Raw genomic sequence first — 19,536 nt, 5'->3', positions numbered from 1 at the left:
TACTTTCATAAAGTCAGGTGAATCTCAAAGCATTTCCCAAAAATCGACCAAAAATATGGTGCATAAAAACTTAATTTCCTCAATTCTCACTACTTTAGTAATAAAAAATATTGGTTAATATATATATATATATATATATATATATATATATAAATGGGCTTTCTTTACATCACTACTTATTTTTTTTTATTTTTTTTTACTTAATTTTTTTTATTTTTACTATTATTTTCTATCTGCTTAAATAAAAGGCAGCAAGAATACTACCAAATATTTCAGAATTTAAATAATATTTAAAAACAAAAATTACAATACTGCATTACACAAATGTGTCATGATGCAAAATGCAATAATAACACAGTAACACAAATCCTAATGGTCCTAAAAATAAACTTCATTTTCCAACAAACAACTTCTATTTTTTTCTTTTAATATTCTTGACAGCTTTCATAGGATTCACACAGTCTCTGTTAAGAAGGCACCATACCATACACCATTTCATCTTTGAGGATGAAATGATCACTGGATTTTTAAAAAAGGTTTTCAAGTTTAGTGGCATCAAATCTTTGAAAGTTTTGTTTAAGGCACTTAATAGCAATTGAAATAGATATTTTACTATATCTCAGATAACCACACCAATAAACAATGCATACAGTGATTAATCACATTACATGCCAATCAGTGAGTTCTTAGCCAGAAGAAGCTTCAGTATACTAATATAGGCAGGACAGTACTAAAGTGCACATTTGCTATTTGACACTGTTTCATTCACTGGATTTTTGTCATTTTAATAGCAAGACTCCCTTCTAAACACTGGACTTAAATGAACACAGTTCATTGGATTAATTATCCATTGATATTCACAGTTTATCAAACTAGTGAAGGCATCCAGTCGACTGGGCGCTCGGGTGTGATGGGTGGCGTTCTCCAGCAGGTGGCGCTGTCATCAGAAGTCTGGTCCAGGACTGGCATCGGCTGAGCAGTGAGCGGGTGGGTGTTTCAGCATGGGACGGGGGGCCGATGTCACCTGGGTGGGTCATAGCCGAACGGTAGATGTAAGCAGAAGGAGTAGTTGGGCATTGAGTTGTTACTGCTGGGCAATGGGTTGATGTAATAATGTTCAATCAGGGCAGATAAAGAGGGGAATGTCTGGTCTGCCTCCAGATACACCCGCTGCTCCTGTAAATGTAAAAAAGAGAGGGTAAAATACATGAGTTTGATCTGGACTGACAAATAAAGGTGCTACTGTAGCATTTCCTCAATATTTGGTAGCATTTACAGTGCAAGTTATGAGCCAAATTTAAAATAGCCTACTATTGGTTAGACTCAAATTTCTTAGTAAGAACAAATCTTACATTTACATTTATCTGACGCTTTTATCCAAAGCGACTTACAATTGCTATATATGTCAGAGGTCGCACGCCTCTGGAGCAACTAGGGGTTAAGTGTCTTGCTCAGGGACACATTGGTGTCTCACAGTGGACTCGAACCCGGGTCTCTCACACCAAAGGCATGTGTCTTATCCACTGCGCCATCACCACCCCGCCAAATCTTGCCTTGGTAAAAACTTCTACTGTAGATTTAGTGTCCATGCAAAATAGCTACTAACCTCCTCAAAGAGCCTATAATTTCTGGCTTTGTTTATCCCCGAGTCCCAAACAACCAGCACCTGTGTCAAACAGGGAAGAAAGTGCAAACATGTATAAACATACACAGATACATTTGCAAAAAACAGCAACAACAACAAAACACACACACACACACACACACACACACACACACACACACACACATATACATCTATCTATCTATCTATCTATCTATCTATCTATCTATATATATATATTTAACAACATTTTTAAATGAATACAAGTTTTATTGCCATTCTATATTTATTAACCCTATGTATGCATACTGAGTCTGAGTTGTACCTGTGATGTTTTTCCTGTTCCTGATTTGCGGATGCAGTACAGACCGTTCAGTGGGTAGGTGTATGTATCCTTAAATAATCTGTAATCAATAAGTGAAGACAGTTAACAATGTGATGGAACACAGTGACATGAACTAGATGAGTGGCTCTGGTTATCGAAATCTGCCTCTTCAAGCAAAAACTACGGTGGCCGAGAAGTGCAAAACAAATCACGATTCTGAAAACAAAACAACAAATTACAAATGCAAATGCAAATCTAAAAAACTAAATAACAATTCAGAAAACACAACAACAATTCAGAAAACATTATAACAATAAGAAAACACAATGAAAAATCAGAAAACAAATTAACAAATCAGAAAACACAACGACAAATCAGACAAACCGGAAGAGGTAGGTATAGTTTGCGAAAGCGCCATTGGTTTGGAAATAGAGTACTCATCGCTGATTGGACGAGACATGAATACTCTATTCCCAAAGCGATGGCGCTGTCTCAAACTATACCTACCTCTGTTTGTCTGAATTGTTGTTGTGTTTTCTGAATTGTTATTTAGTTTTTTAGATTTGCATTTGCGTTTGTAATTTGTTGTTTTGTTTTCAGAATCGTGATTTGTTTTGCACTTCTCGGCCACCGTAAGAAACAGTGCAATTACAACTCCATTCCACTAGAGGCCAGCAATACAAAGAAAAATACAGCTATCATGCTCATATACTGTACAAGTACAAGCCTTCAAATATTGTCTCGGATAAGAAACAAAAAGGTTTGGATGCACTGTTCTAAAGGATTCAGTTTTATTGAAATCAATGCATCAAACCCTTGATTGCTATGAGTAACTAAAGTTCATAAAAATAAAAGTAATAAAACACAAGCATTGTTTTCCTTTACCTTTCAACATTACTGGTTTCCATTGTGTCCACAAAGACAGAGTTAGGCAAATTTACCTGATGAGAAAAAACGTCACAAAAAGGCATTTTTATTGTTATGACTAAACAAGGTCAAAGGTTGGGTGACCACATGGTTGAAAAAATAACTTATCTTGGTTATTTAACTTATCTTGGTTATCTTGGTGCAACAGCAAAACAAAACAGTTTTCTGAAATGATGTCAAATCATCCACAATCTATTTTAATTCAAAATGTCACCGAGGAAGTGACTCATGTTTTCTGCTTCGACAGACAGAGGAACGTTTATAAAGATGTTGAACATCTCTCCTTAAAACGCTCAAACTTAACAAGCCGATAAGCTCCAAGAAATAAGATGTACACATTACATCCTGAAACGTCTAGTAAAACATCGAAGTAAAAATATGACTTGAATTCCGCAATATCAGTGTGTTAAATGGCTGTTTTCCTGAGATAAACTCAAGCGATATCAGCAAGACAGGGTAAACTTACATTTTCATAGTCCTCATCATCTGAGTCTTCTTTAATTTTGCCCTGCACTCGGTTTTTTAAAGGCTTTTCTTCAATAGAAGAACGAAAACTCTGTCCATCCGGTGACGCTCTTCTGAGAAAAAGGCACAGACAATTTGTATAAATAATCTTCAGAGTCTAACCAACATCCAAACAAGCTAAAAATCACTTTGACAAACGTTAATTCTTATATTTATTTATTTATTATAAATAAATAATAAATAAATAAATTGTGAATAAACAAACAAACAAACAAATAAATAAATAAATAAATTTAATTTTAATTTTAATTAAATTAATGAATACTTTTAATTAAAAAAAAAAAATTATAAAAAGAGTCATGTGGTGCGACCGACATGCAAATATATGCAGGAAAAAAGAAAAAAACATAAAAAGGAAATCGATATGATATGATTTGATGATTAAAAAGACCTCTCAACAAAAAAAAACAAAACAAAAAACAAACATAATATATCTGAATTACGAATCCTAAAAATACTTGTTGCTTTGAAAAATATTGAATAGAATATCAGATAAAATTGATATTAATTAAATAATCAGCCAATTAAAACCATAAATCACTGTTATAATAATGATTAAGTTGTGTACACTCACATGCATTCAAGGTGTAATGACATTTTGAACTAATTCTTATTTGACGGTTACACCACATGACATTTTCAGAGTCATTACATTTCTTAAAAATGTATGTTTTTAAAAGCATATAATACAAAAATGTTGATTTAAAATATTTAAATGTTTTATGCAAACACAAACACTGTATATTATAAGACTTATATCACTTATTTGTAATATAGGAAGTTTTATTCTAATCTTTGAGGCGTTTTGCGACACTCTCACATGTGTGGTTAAACGCTCTCACATATGTGTGTAAAAAGTCATTCTAGTTAAAGAACGCAGTTGTTATTCTTTTTCTATAACAGGATTGAGCATGAGCATATTTAACCCTTTTTTAAACAGCAGCCTTAATACATTTGCAGCCATAAAAGTCTCTGCGGTGCAACACCAAACCAGACATATGTGTCGGTAACGAGAATGAAAGACTCTTACTGGAAGGAGGGTCTGTTGGGTTTCGGTTTGCTTGGTAACGGAGGCTTGGGGATCTGGCCGAGCGCCCTGTTGCTGACAGAGCTGGACAGGTGAGGCGAGACGGGCCGCGGGCCAGGTGTGGGCTTCACCCCCAGGTGCTGGCCAGAAATGGACGGCTTCGACAAGTTCAGAATCACTTTCTGCAGGTTCTCAACGATGGGTAGAGTAGCTGCTGTACTGCCGATGAGAGAGGAATTCGGCTTCTTTTCCCAAGCAGGCATTGTGGAAAAGGGCCCTGTCATGGGCTTCATGCTGGTTGGCAGGGGTAAAGGAGGCATGGGGCCAGCAGGGCCTCTCTTTGACAGGTGTACGTCTGGTTTCTGTAGGTGCGGGGCGTATGGCAGCGGCGGAGGAGGACCTTTGGAGGTACAGGATGGTTTTTTGAATGGAGGGGGCAGTGGAGGTGGCGGGCCTTTCGTGATGTGGTTTTCTCTCGGCTGAACAGGAACAGGGGGTGGAGGATACGGTGGAGGAGTAACCGTGGGTCGACCTGGAAAAACACATCAAACAGTTATTCCACCGTGTGGGTACTCTCTAAGGTAAATAGTCTCAGTGAATCTGAAGACAGCTACTGAAATGAGCCAATCACAAATCTAAGCCCATTCAGAAAAGAGGTGCAAAACTATCACTGGGTTCAAAATGATCACCTTTTCAAATACGTTCACTTTAGGTGCTAATATGTGCCATTTAGGGGTAAATAAGGTATAAATACATATCTTTTAGATTTGTGACAGCTTTGTCCGTTTTTTCTGAGAGTGAAGAAATGACAGAAAAATGTAATCTACCTGCTGACACTGGTGATATATCCTCTCCATCGCTGTCTTCATCTTGTGTCATATAATCTAAATGAAAATACATAAGTTAATTAATGCACAAAGCACATAAATTCAGTCATGCACAATTTTTTATTGTATTTATTTTTTGCAATTTATTTATTTACAGAGTCAAATATTTAGTAACATTTTTAAATGATATAATTTTATTATAATCTATATAATAATTATAATCATAATCATTTTCCTATGCATTATGTAACATTTTGGCAACATTAGCTAACTATGAACAATGCATTTGACATCTTTTAGTTATTTCATGATCTTTCACGATCATGAAAAATGAAGTTGCATTAACTTTTTACAGCAATTATTAATCTAACTGGTAATAGTTTACAAACATTTGTTAAAATTAGTTAACCCTACCCAACAATTTTATTAAATTTTATTTTAAATTTTTAAAATTGAAGTTTTTATTCAATTTTAATTTTAGCATTGACTAATACATTATTAAACTCAAAAGTTAATATTTTTCAATGAACCGGCTAATATGAACTAACAATCGGTGGTTGTATTTCTATTAACTAACATTAACAAAGTTAAAAAATACTGTGATATTCATTGTTTGTTCACAGTGCATTAACGAATGTTAAATGTATTAGTACATATTTAACATAGCATTAATGATTATATAAATGATATCAAAGTATTGTTAATTGTAAGCTCATGTTAACTAATTTTTTAAATAATTTACTATAAGACTTTATAGTAAAGTTTTTAAATAAATAATTTTTTTTTAATTTGTTGAAAATGAAACTATTTAATTTAAATAGCACTATGAAATATTTTTAAAATGTTTTGTTTTTAAAGGATTTTTTTTATGTATTACTAATAATGGTATATACTTTTATTTAAATATTTTATAGACATATATTTTTGTTATCTGGTTAAAAGCATAATCAGAGAACCCCTTCATGTCTGTCACTGTGTACCTGCTTCAGGATCTTCTTCAATAGGACTGATTTCCAGCGGCTCCTCTAACTGCCCATATAGGCTCTCAGAATCTAAATCATCACTATTAAAACACAAGAAATTTGGGAGAAAGGTGACTCAGAAGACGCAGTAAAAATCTTACATTAACAAGCAGTGATTATAAGAAAGAGGAAGAGGTTACAGCTGTCGTTTAAAAAATTGATGCTAAAATTTAAAGGTAAAAACCATATTGTGTAAGAATGATATAAATATTATTCATGCATCATTAGTGGTTTAAAACATCGGACATCAGTTTACCTTGGAAGAAGCAAATCTCTTTTATCGTTATAATAGCTGATTTCTTTTCTGAAGTACCGCATCCATATCTGTCAGACATAAAAATACACATTTTGTTTTAATTAAATATAAAAAAACCCCAAAAGTTCATAGTTGTGCAATGCTCTCTGATATGCCTATGATCTCACCCTTCTCTCATCCTCACTCGCCGCTGAGAAATACCACGTACGGTGTCTCTTACTGAAGTGGACGATCTTAAAAGGAAAAACATTGCTAGATGTTGTTTCCTCTGCTGCCCGTAAGACTCTGCCAAGCAATAAAAACAAATATATTAACTTAAATGTTTATTGAACTTTTTATTCATCAAAGAATCCTGAAAAAGCAGCTGTTTTTAACATTGATAATATTAATAATAAATGTTTCTTGAGCAGCAAATCAGAATATTAGACTGATTTCTGTAGGATCATGTGACAATGAAGACTGGAGTAATGATGCTGGAAATTCAGAAATAAATTCTTTACATCACAGAAATAAATAGCATTTTAAAATATATTCAAATAGAAAACAGTTCATTTTAATTGCAATAATATTTCAAAATATTGCTATTTTTACTGTATTTTACTGTATTGTTTTTACTGTATTTTTTTAAATGTGCTGTAAACTACTGTTTTCCTGCATCGCCAGTGTCAAAATACATGGCTAAAGGTCCGCATATATATCTTGCTCATCCGAGAACACTCTCTGCGCTCTGCTGTATTAATTTAGAGGGCTATTTTTACCCAACCACAGCAGGAAAATGTCATGCACGATAATTACGTTCACCATGTGCTGAGGAAGAACTACAGCAGGAATCTAAACACTTTCCACCACTTTAACTTCATGGAAAGTATGACCTTAAACAGAACATACGACAGATACGCGATTGTTGCATTCACATGTACAGGAAACACGTATGAAGGCCAGTTCGGTGCAGAATCGAAACTCTTGCACTTAAAAAAGGCTGCATGAAGAATGCACAGCTGTGGACAGGATGTGGCCTGCGATCGTGCCGAGATGGCCACTGGTATCTTAACATACAGATTGCAAAACTGAGGACAGAGAGGTGGGCCACTGAAACTTTCTCTGCCTGAATGATCACAGATGCATGAGAGCGTCATATGAACAAATGCAGTGTTATAAGGAAGACCGATGGAAATATGAAATGGAAATAAGGACTAATAACCAACCTGTTGTAGCCATTGAGTGAAAACGCTCCTTGAGGTGCTGCAGAAGTACTGCTCTTGAAATAGTAGATGCAGCCTTTGTGGATTATGATGAAGCGAAGAGGCCCTGTGAAATCAACAGAGACTCAGTATGTGTCCACATTAAACAGCACAATACTTTCAGCACATAAATGAAAGCTAAATTGTTTGTAGTAGTACTTCAGCGTTCATTTCTTATAGTAGTATTTGTATAGTAGTACACTCATAATAACAACAAAACCAACGACAACTACAGCCTTATCATAAAGTGGTAACCTTATTACCAAAGTGGTATTTTCTAATGCTAATTTATGACACCTAATGCATTATCTAATGTTAACAAACTGAAACTTATAGTAAATTGTTACAGAATATTCCAGGCTAGTCAACATGACACAATATTTACTGAACATTACATGCAACATTAACCTAGAATTATGCTTAACAGCTATTTAGCTACTGGTTAACATTGATTTATAAAGCTGTATAAAACCATCCTGTGAGTTGGTAATACTTTTATACACCGACGAACCTCTGGTTTATGGTCAAAATTCCAGGATATTCCTTTAAAGAGACAGTTCACCCCTAAATGAAAACTAGTTATTATTTATTCTCCATCATGTTATTACATACCCGCATTTATGTTTTGCACGGTACACAAACAAGAATGATCTACATAATGTTTCTGTTTTAGGAATTGTTTGCACTTACAGTGAAAGCCAATGGGGTCCAAACAACACTTACCCCCATTTACTGTCATTGTTTGAACAAACAACATTTTTCAAAATATCATCTTTTATGTTCCACAGAAGAAAGTCATAAAAGTAAACGAAGACAGAATTTAAATTGTTGGGTGAACTATCCCTTTAAATCAGAGACAGTAATGTTTGTTCCTTGATGTATGTTTGATGTTTTGTTTGTTGACTGATAGATATTAATGAGCCGTGCTACACTCACATTTCATCAGGCTGAACTGGCTGCCCCCTTTCTTGTGCAGATATCCAGATGTGGTGACTCCTCCTGGCATGGTGAGCAGATTCTGAGCTCCGATAGCCCTCATGGGAATGGGCCAGGAGACCGGCGTAGCAGCCATGTTTCTGTAAGCAACAATAAAGGATTATTTTTGATTGGCAATGATAGTTAGCCTCATACTCGAGGATTACCCCAGAACACGCTAGTAACCACTTAGCAACATCCCAAAAACCACCTACAACACACTAGCCCTGCTGTAAAACATCTTAATCCTACAGCCAAATCACAGCTGTGCTAATAGTCGGATTGCATCACTGAAGAATTGGTATAAAACACTTTTCAACACTCTTAAAAAAGAAGCTACCAAAAGAGTCATGCCATAGAAGAACCATTTTTGGTTCCCCAAAGAACCTTTCAGTCAACAGTTCTTAAAAGAGCATTTTTTCTTATTCAAATTCAAATTCAAAATTCTAAAGAACCTTTTGTGTAATGGAAAGTCGCCATGGTTCTTCACGGAACCATATATGCCATAATAACTTTCAAAATCAAATCTTATTGAACTTTACTTTTTAAGTTTGTAGACCTGTTATTAACATCCCTTTGTACTGTTGGGCATCTCTACTGAAAGGTAGGCCTACATTATAGAGGATTTTTTATTTAAAATTTCATTAGAAAGAGCTGTTGAGCCAATACATTAAAAAAAGTATAAAAATGCAATCTCGTCTTCTTCCAATTCAATGGTAAACCTACAACTATGTAAAGAAAAGAAGGTCGGGGTACAATGGTGGCAGATATGCAGAGAAGCTTTTTTTGAAATTTCTTTCAATCAGAGATCTTGGTGAAGTTAATCAGATTCATTCTAAGATGACGTTCATGGACAACCATGGGTAAACCTCAAACCATCAGATTCATTTGTGCAGAAGAGCACTTCTGATGTACTGATGTAATAAGCCAGAACAATGTCCCTCTGCAAGTTATGTGCAACGTACTGCTTTTTGATCATTTCCGGCTCCATCGTCCTGAAGTCAGTGAGTTTTTTGAAAGTGTTTTTAGTCAAATGCTTAGAATAAAATGTGAAAATATCTTGAGCTTTTGTCCACCACAGACCTTATTTCATAACGTAAATTGAGTAAGTGATACCCCCTTGTGATTTTTTAAAAAGCTTTTAGTTATCATGAAAAAGGAGGTTGTGTCTAAATGTCACTATGTTGTCAGGACATTAAATGCCATCAAGCTGAACAGATGAACTCATTTACTGACTCATCACTTTCACATCCTCGTGTTTTAAATCAGGCTCTTAAAACTATTCTAACTGAAAGAGTTCTGGGAAGTTAAGTGATGGTTTGAAGTCATGCAACCAGTTCATTTATAACCTACGCTTAACTTTTTACTTTTGGCAATCGTATTTAGGCTTCAACATTAAATTTTTTTGTCGAGGGAATCAGGGTCATGATATCTTCCTGCTTAGCCTACAAAAATGATCCATCACTGGAGCAATGAAGAGCTAACGTTGAAAATAACACCATTTCCATATGTCTGGATATATTGATGGAAATAATATTACATGAAATTTTAAAAACAAAATAAATAAATAAATACTGGTGCTAAACTGGTTCCCACCTAGGAATCTGGGGGGGGGCTCAGCAAACCTCCAACACTGTAAAAAAAAAAAGTTGGGCAAACTTAAAAGTTTAAGGCAACTAGCTTCAGCAGATTTTTGAGTTTTCTCAACTTCTTGTTTTAAGTTTATACAACAAAAAGTTGAGAAATTTCCTAAAAAATAAGCCTATTTTAATTCACTTGTTCAAAAACAGTTTCTTTAAAAAAACCATGGTTGGAAAACCTGGATATATGAAGATGCCTAGTTTTAAAAGTGTTTAAAAGTATTTCTATTGACCTCGAAAAGTCATGACATTTCACAAGTCCATGTGAATTTTTATACATTTTGTGTACTCTTTTTTTCTGATTATGACCAGCTTTAAAATATTTAATTGGGTAGAAATTGTGAATTAAATAATTTTTTAAAAACTGCTCCTTGAAATCATGAACGACAGGAAAAGTCAAGAGGACTTGTGGGCGTCGTGGGGCCTTGGAGTCAAAAGTTTGAGAACCACAGTGCAAAACTAAGCGATAAACGAAAACCTTCAACATCTAAACAGATAATACTGGAACCAGACATAACAAATCACCAACCAAACAAATTAAAATACATTCTTTTATCAAAGTGAGCAAACCCAGTCAAAACACAGAGATGAGACAATCATAAACAATGAAAAAACACAACAGCCATCCAAAAGCATTAACAATTACAGGAACCAAAACAAAATTCCTGCTACACATCCTCCATTTCCATGTAGCATGTTAGTATTATCAAGCGAATTCCCAGGAATATGACAACATGAGAGTATTTTGTGATCACGAACACCACATAATTAATCACTTAAACACCCAACTCCAAACAAAGTTCTCCAAACAAACACCAACCCACGCGTCCCATGATCCCACACGCTTACCGTCTGCTGACACATCTTCTGATGCTCTGCACTGCTTTACTCTCTCTCAACATACTGCCAGAAGAAACCAGAGACCATCAAGAGTTTGAGGACATGCTCGGCTCACCACAGAATTCACAGCTATCCCCAAACCTCCAGCTAAAACCTTGAATGTGACCAGGACAAAGAAAGGACAGGAAACCCTACCCTTCCTTGGGAAATTTCGAGCTCCTCCTGGGCTGTGGAGCGCAGAGTGGAATTTGCTATTGCTTATCCGTAATACTGGACGTCTGAGTGCCAGTCAGTAGATACAGACGGGAACGGAGGAAAGTCCATCTAACACTGGGTGGAGCGGGGAGATTAGAATCCCATGGGACAATCGTGATCTAAATGAGAAGTGTAATGGTAGCGTAGTGCGTCTCATCATGACATTATAATATCCAACCAAAGAATTATGGTCCAGGAGCGTGCTTGTGGCAAAGGGACGCTATTTTTAGGAGTTAAGTAGAAGTTTAGTGTGGCACTGTCAGCAAAATGCTCTTGACCTTCTTACAGACTTCACTTCAATAGAAATGAAAAGACCAGCAACAGTATTTTAATTCCATTGAAGCTTGTTTCTGGCAGTGACATGCTGTCTTATAGAAGTTCTTCTTTCTCTTGAGGTTTTGGTGTTGCTGTAATGAGGTTAAAAAGAGTCGGCATGAGAACTCTACCAGCAGACTTTCTGTTCATCTCTGTTGCTCAATGTTTCCAACCATGATTGACATCAAGTGTCATTTAACACAAGATAGAGACGTGTGTTTTGTTGACACTTGTGCAACCGAGTATAATTGGGTTTCTTTTCTTTTCAGACTGTTTGAAGTCTTAGAAGTCATCACTATTACTGTTTGAACTTGAGAAAAATCCAAACATTTTCAACAAAATGTAAATATAATGCTTATAAAATCTGGCATACACAACATATGCTTCTTCAACATCTTCACCACTATTAAAAAAAAAAAAAAAAAAAAATTTAATGTAATGCCTCTAAAAATGTCATTATTAAGCAAACAAAGGTTTTCAAATATAAATTGCTTTTCAAATCAAATATAAAGGTTTTCAAATATATTTATAATATGTGGTGTTTCAGTGCTTTTTTTAAACCTCAACAATTTAAGACATTTCTTACATGCTCCAAGCAATATAAAAGTAAGTTTGAATTACACTAATCAACATTTGAAGTGGATCAAAACCTTTCATCAAAGTTGTCCTAAAACCAAAATGCGTTCTTGTCTTATGAACTTTTTTTCATCCACTTCAAATGTTGACTACTGTAGATATTAAAACATGTAAAATGAGTTTATATTTAAATCTTTTCTCAACAAATTAACCACTACATTATATTTACTATTTTGTTTACATTATACATGTCCCTGTAGTAAATTCCATGCATTTCCAACTAAACATTTAAAAAAAACAAAACTTTTTGGTAACACTATTTTGTGTCTTTGTTACACGTGCTACATGTTACTATTATAATAATAATTAATTATGCATAATTACATGCAAGTAACCCTAAACCAAACCCTAATCATAACCCTAACCATATAATAAGTACATGTAGTTAATTAATATTACTCAGTATTTAAATGTATAATTACACTGTAACAAGGACACCTTAAAATAAAATGTAACCCTTTTTTTTTTACAATGTCCTTTTTACATGTTTATTACATTACTATAGTATTTATGCCAATTTACATTCAGCTAACCCTAATCCAAACCCTACATGTTTTTAATTAATATTACTCATTACTTATATAATTACATTACAATAAGGATTGTAAAATCTAGTCAAGTATTCAAGAATTACTCAGAATGACCCAGTGACGCCCTGCTACTGCAAACAAACACATGGGTTACTCTAAGCTATGAAATATTAATCTTAAATCTCAAGAACATAAACACAGACGGCAATCAGACACAGGCTGGCCATGCTCTATAGAAACAGGGTCGAAAGAAAAAACAGGGTGGGGTGGCAAAGATTTTAGCCTTGTTCAAACAACTTCCTGATCCTAGAAACGCAACTTCATGTGTTGATAAGCATGAAGTGCTAAGAGATCAAACACAGTTTATGTTTTATTTTTAAAACCTGAGGCATTTCAGAGGGTACAATTTAGTACAGAACTGAATTATCCTTCGGGAATTAAATGGATCATGAAAAGTGGGCTTAATGTACCGGAATGGAGCCACTCTGCTCCAGCGAATGTAATAATTGATAACAATTTAGCCATTTTTCTTGTGTGTGTAGAATAACGTGTATACAATCAGAAATGTGAGAAATTATGGAAGAAGTAAATATGGTCGTCTTGGAGGAATTCACGAATTCACTCTAATGTTCCCCCTTCTTGAAAGCACGAGAGTTCAAGTCAGCCAGTCCACAAGAAGAAGGGAACTGAAACATATTTGGCTATTTTCCCCACCCACATTATTATGATTACATCGTAAAGATCTCGTAGAAATGTAAGAAATGTAAAGTTCTTTCTTTGGCAGTGCAAGTTATTACAATTTGATTTAATTATGAGTAAAATTATTTTTCTTTGGAATAGCACCATTCACAATAAGACCAGGAATCTGCAAAGTGAAAAGTATACACTTCCTCTATATGAAAACAATGATATATTGTACCTCAGTGGCGTGTCAGACTTTCCACACAAGACGGTTTATTGCTTGAGAAATTTGAACAAGGTTTCCATCCACAATGACCAGAATTCAGTCTGCTCTTAAGGTGTGGGTGAGTGTAATAATATACTGCGTCTTGTTAGCACACGATCAGGTGATATAACGGAGGAGAGGTGTCTGTAACACTGACTTACTAGGCAAAGTACAGGAACTGAGACCTTGATAGTCACTTTAAGCTGACTGGATAAAATATATTATCTAGCAACCAGACAAAGCGATAAATGAATGTCAATTTGATTTTATAGTAAATCTTACACCAGAGTTAGCGAAGCACATTGGCACAAATATCTTCACTTAAACTGGTGTTTCACTTGAAATTTCTTAGTCAAGCAAAGTTGTGACAGCTAATAGTTGTCTAGTCTTTAGTCAGTGTGTAAATCCCCTGTAAAAGGCTTTAAATATTATTAGCACAGCTGAGTGTCACATTAAAACACCTAGTCCACATATTGTATGGTTAACCATATGTGGGTTCTGAGGATGAACTATTTAGGATTTGTCAGATTAGTGGCATGAAATATTAGCAGTACAGAAAGTACATTTATATGTGTCTGTACATTCCCCTATATCTGGTACTCGTCCGCTAATTCTTTCTGGTGATTTCTGAACAGATGGCCGGGTCAGAGTAATTTTCCATGCCGGTCTTTTTTGGTAACATCAATAATTTTACTTTTAGCCATCCTAAATGATACATCAAACAAAACAAACTCTTGTCGGTCATTGAACATGTCAATCAAACAGTCTCTTCCTGTAAGGTCACCTCATGGGTAAAAAGGTCTAGTGTTAATATTATAGTGATGTATGAAGCACAGAGCCAACACTGATCAAATTTAATGTAGAAACAATTTTCACTCAGAAATCGCTAGTAAATAAATTTCACGATTACAGAGAAATGGCAAGTAATACATTGAATTCAAATAAAATTTTGATGTAGAAAGACTGAAATAGTATTTTCTTGTAAAACATACTCCAATAATGGTTGTCTTTTTCGGTATATATACAGTGCTGCTTGAAAGTTTGTTAACCCCTTACAGAAACTGTGAAAATGTGAGTAATTTTAAGAGAGATCATACAAAATGCATGTTATTTTTTATTTAGTACTGTCCTGAGTAAGATATTTTACATAAAAGATGCTCCTGAAGGAAATACGATGCATTAAGAGCCGGGGGGTGAAAACTTTTTGAATTTAAAGATCAAGGTAAATTGTACTTAATTTGTCTTTCGGGAAACATGCAAGTATCTTCTGTTGCGTCAGAAGGGCAGTACTAAATGGAAAAAAATTATATTTCTACAAAATAAGAAAAATGTGAACGTCTTTCATCCTGTTCAAAAGTTTTCTTTATGCATCGTATTTCCTTCAGGAGCATCAGTGAGTGTTTGAACCTTTTTTGATACTTGTGTTTGAGTCCCTCAATCATCCTCAGTGTGAAAAGATGGATCACAAAATCATACAGTCACTCCTGGAAAGGGTTCAAATATGCAGAAGATGCTGGAAAACTGTAGATTCTGCAGGACCTGGAGGATTTTTCTGAAGAGCAGTGCTTGGTTTAACTTTTTTTGTCTTGTGGACTAAATGTAAACATCTTCAATGTAAAATATCTTACTTAGGACAGTACTAAATAATAATAACATGCATTTTGTATGATCTCTCTTATGTTGTTAAAATTACTCACATTTTCAGTTTCTTTCAGGGGTTCACAAACTTTCAAGCAGCACTGTATATATATATAATTATTATTATTTTTTGCTGTGCACAGAAGTCACTTTCAAAAGTTCAGTTTTCTGCTGGTCAGTGCAATGAATTTCACTCTGAACGTGTTGCGAAATCTGTGTGGGGAAATCACCCTCGAAATTCCTGATCGTGTGAATTTCTGTTGAAATGGCGGAATTTCATCATTTCATCGAGCAACATTAAATGTGACCTTAAATGACAGTTAACCTTAAATAGACAGCAAAAAATAAACAAGCACATAGTGGACAGACTTTATGCTGCTACAAAAAAATGTTTATACAAGATTAATATGCTTAAACCCATTAAATACTAATATAAAAGTATATATTCTGGTAACACTTTAGAATAGGGAACACATATTCACTATTAAATTCCTATTTTTCCCTCAATTAACCCCTAATTTGCTGCTTATTGATATTAAGTAAGGTAGTTGTTGTAGTGTTCAGGTATAAGGTAGGGTTAAGGGATTTAGAATATGGTAATGCAGAATAAGTCATTAATATAGCACCTTATAAGTACAAATGCACAGCTAATATGTTAGTAATATGCATCCTAATAGTTATTAGTGATTAGTGTTCCCTATCTTTGAAGCAAAATGATCTCTATTTACACAAAGTATTCTCACTGAGGACGCCGTTCTCTTATATTAATGCATGTTACAAACCAAAGGTAAGAAAGAGTCTGTGGGCAGCAGTTGTCGTTATTATTTTTGCTCTGCATCTACATCCTTCCTGCATTTCCTGCCTCCTAATATGTGCACGTCACTTAAAAATGGAAGAAAGGCTTTAAAATAAAACAGGAGATGAGGTACACATGAAACACAGCCTCCATTAATGGCACATGACGTTCGTCTCAAACATCTGCCCACACGGGTTAGTTATAGCAACATCGTTTCACAGTCAGTTGGATGCGCCCCCATATTCTAATGTGTACGGATGCATGTGCATCCAGACTCAAAAGGTCATGTAAACACATTTTACATGAGGTAGGAATTTAGCGGTAAAGGTGTAATGTAAAGTACATTTTGCGGCCTTGAGTATGGTCGGGGTTTTCCATGCAAAAAAAAACGTATGAATGAAAAAAACACAAGGACGTTTTCTTTACGTTCAATCCACATCTTACATTTTATCTGGAGTCAAACTATAGGTTAACACTCATAAGCACTACTGTATTTTGTGGGCACCATGTGGGTGCGCTTTAGTCCATCACCACAAACTACCCACGTTTTTACTGTACTTAAAATCCACAAGAAATCACAATCACAATTACTTTTTGGTCTAGCATAATACTAGTCCACAAACTGGAGTAATCCTCAAACTTGTGGGAATTACTAACTGTTTTGCAATAGCTTTGAAATTTTAATATTTGAAGCACGTCAAATCAAAAAAGAAGCTTAAACAGCAAATAATCAATACCATCATCAGACTATCTAATTATGGATTTCTAGGAGGACTACAAAAGCACAAAGAAACCCGCATACTTACTTGTTACAGAAATCTTGGATGCACATCTTCACATGCGACTGTTGCAAATGACCAAAGGAGCGATTTTTTTTCACAGAAAGAGCCATTCGTACTGGTTGGTGTTTGTCACCATGTTCTCTGGTTGATGCTTGGCGTACAGTCGGAAGTTGAACGAGTTTGTTAAGGGTTCAGGCACGACTGATAGAGCAGAGGCAAGCGGAGACGGCCTGTGATCTCAGGCTCATGCACAGTGCAAGTCATTTCCTCTCAAGGCCCACATTGGCGTAGTCTTTTTCTGTGTCATGAAGTCACTTCCTTTAGGTGGCTGTATGGACAAACTGATTGGCCAAAGTTCTCAGGACTTGAATTTACTGGCAGGGACTTTCCACCTATTTTAACATGAAATTACGTAGTCGAGGCGGCTAGTCTGACAAGCTTGCAACAGCATTTGTTGACTCCTAGAAATTTCTCGTAGCTTGTAGATCCCTATTTACATTCACGTAACCAAAGACTACCAAAGTCTGAAAACAGAAGTGTTCTTTGTGAAACTTCGAATAGACAGTCGTCCGTTAGTGGATAGTATCACTATTAGTAGTGCTCATATTAAGGTTAGAGATTTGAACAACAAACCCTAATCTTAAATACTAAATTTTGACATGTAACTTCTCTGAAACGGTATCTGCTACATGAACTGTAACTCAAATGTATCCTATTAATTTTCTAAGTAATAAGATTGACAATTGACAACAGAAATGAACAACAAAATCCAAATTTCTCCAGCCAAAATTTTTTGACCAATTAGCAAGCACCTAACTACCAAGTTTGTATCATAAATAAATGCTTTTTTGAATGCCGACAGTCATATATGGACATGTTCCTGATATGGCAAGCCGTTTTGACTTTTATTCCTTCTCAGGATATGAATTCTTGATATCAACAATTCAGTTTTTACTAGTTAAAATGTTAATTCTTGATATCAGGAATTAGATTTCTACTAGTAACAATGACTATTTTTGATATCAACAATTCAATGTTCACCAGTTAAAATGCTAATTCTTGATATCAAGAATTAAATTGTTGATGTGGGAAATATAGGTGTTCCCACAGGTAAACAAAGCCTTTTCTTACTTCCTTTTTATGAACACTGTTGCCTGTGTTATACAGAGCAAACTACATAAAAGCATGACACACAGCTGACCAAATTTGTAATATAATCTTAAGCAAACGTTTTTGCATCAGACTTTACAGAGAATTACAACTCAAAATCAGTTGCCTCAGTTATTCGTCAAAATCTGGTCAGATTTACGTCTATATTTTCACAATATGTATTCATTTAAAAGATGCTTTACAGAAAATGTTTATGTTTGTAATATCTTCACTTCTTCATGACTTATTTAGTTGGGCAATAATATAGTTACATTTGGCGATGACACAAGCAATCAAGCAATTGCTATTTAGTATATATTGCAAGTATAACCAACGTTATATATAGAATATAGTTACATTTTGTGACAAAATAAAAAACAAAGCAGTTGAGATTGTGTCGAGAATCGTAATCTAAGTTTCATCTTTCAAATAGAAACACAATGAATTCATTTATTGTAAAAAAAGAAAAAAAGAAAAGAGGACCCAACAATGTCTCCACTTTAACTCCACTTGATGTGGAGATATCTGCATATGTGACACCCAACACCATCCAAATGATCTTCAACCGAGCCGTACTTCAAAACCACCGAATTATGACAGAATTTGATTAACTACAATCATTTACCATAGCAATTACAGCCTTACTATGATGATACCTCCAGATTTGGTTTCATTTAGGAAAGGAAAGTGTATCTTCTACAACATCCTCTAAAAATAAAAACGAGCAGAAATCCCCTAAAAGAGGATGCAAACTTAAACGAGTTCCTTCTCTTTTTCATCAGCTCGGAGGGATGCACACACGTTACATCGCCTCTCTGGATCCCTATGATCTACCCAAGTATTTTTAGCCAAAAGCAAAATCTGTAAAGCAACAATTAAGAGAATACCAGGTGTACCAAACACCAAAGTAATAAAAGGACTTACCCATTGAGATTATCTAATGGAGTTTAGCTTGTGTGCTTAATGTTAGTGGTTAGTAGTGAGCACAAGTCCACTTCCTCTCTGCTGCACATGAATATGCTATTTATGATCCTCCCATTTACAACTGTGCCTTTGTTCTGTTGCTCATCAAGAGCTGGTTTCAATCAGCCATGCCAACCGCTGAACATCTTAATGCATGGATGAGTGCATGCATGATTCTTTGCACTGCATAAGTTTCACATATATTCAGCTTAGACTTCTATATTCTACCAATTCAGTTCAATGGAGAATTTACTTTTAAAGGCTTTATGTGCCTAGCTTTGTTCAATGTTTCTATTACAAGCAAAAATATTTTTGTCT

General features: G+C 35.0%; 1 protein-coding gene across 5 annotated transcripts; it reads right to left on the bottom strand.

The window, feature by feature from the left end:
• Positions 1–207: 207 nt before the first annotated feature.
• LOC306865903 (SH3 domain-binding protein 2-like) lies at positions 208–19,268 on the bottom strand. 5 transcript variants are annotated; one of them, XM_079410742.1, is made up of 13 exons: positions 19,180–19,268; positions 8,690–8,829; positions 7,718–7,820; positions 6,680–6,797; positions 6,513–6,580; positions 6,215–6,297; positions 5,235–5,291; positions 4,411–4,939; positions 3,322–3,430; positions 2,814–2,869; positions 1,929–2,007; positions 1,607–1,666; positions 208–1,176 (listed from the first exon to the last, which is right to left on the bottom strand). In XM_079410742.1, the coding sequence occupies exons 2-13, from the start codon at positions 8,823–8,825 to the stop codon at positions 1,021–1,023; spliced, it is 1,554 nt and encodes a 517-aa protein (XP_079266868.1). In that variant the 5' UTR covers positions 8,826–8,829; positions 19,180–19,268; the 3' UTR covers positions 208–1,020. The 5 variants fall into 5 exon arrangements, with proteins under 5 accessions (XP_079266868.1, XP_079266867.1, XP_079266864.1 ...); XM_079410741.1 differs by having other exon boundaries at positions 3,322–3,433; positions 19,180–19,252; XM_079410738.1 differs by lacking the exon at positions 19,180–19,268 and adding an exon at positions 17,131–17,378 and having other exon boundaries at positions 3,322–3,433.
• Between the last annotated feature and the right edge of the window lie 268 nt (positions 19,269–19,536).

This window comes from Barbus barbus, assembly GCF_936440315.1.
Source record: "Barbus barbus genome assembly, chromosome: 47".
NCBI classification, from domain to species: Eukaryota; Metazoa; Chordata; class Actinopteri; order Cypriniformes; family Cyprinidae; genus Barbus; species Barbus barbus.
The sequence above is the reverse complement of the archived record's forward strand: the minus strand, read 5'-3'. Positions and strand labels throughout refer to the sequence as shown.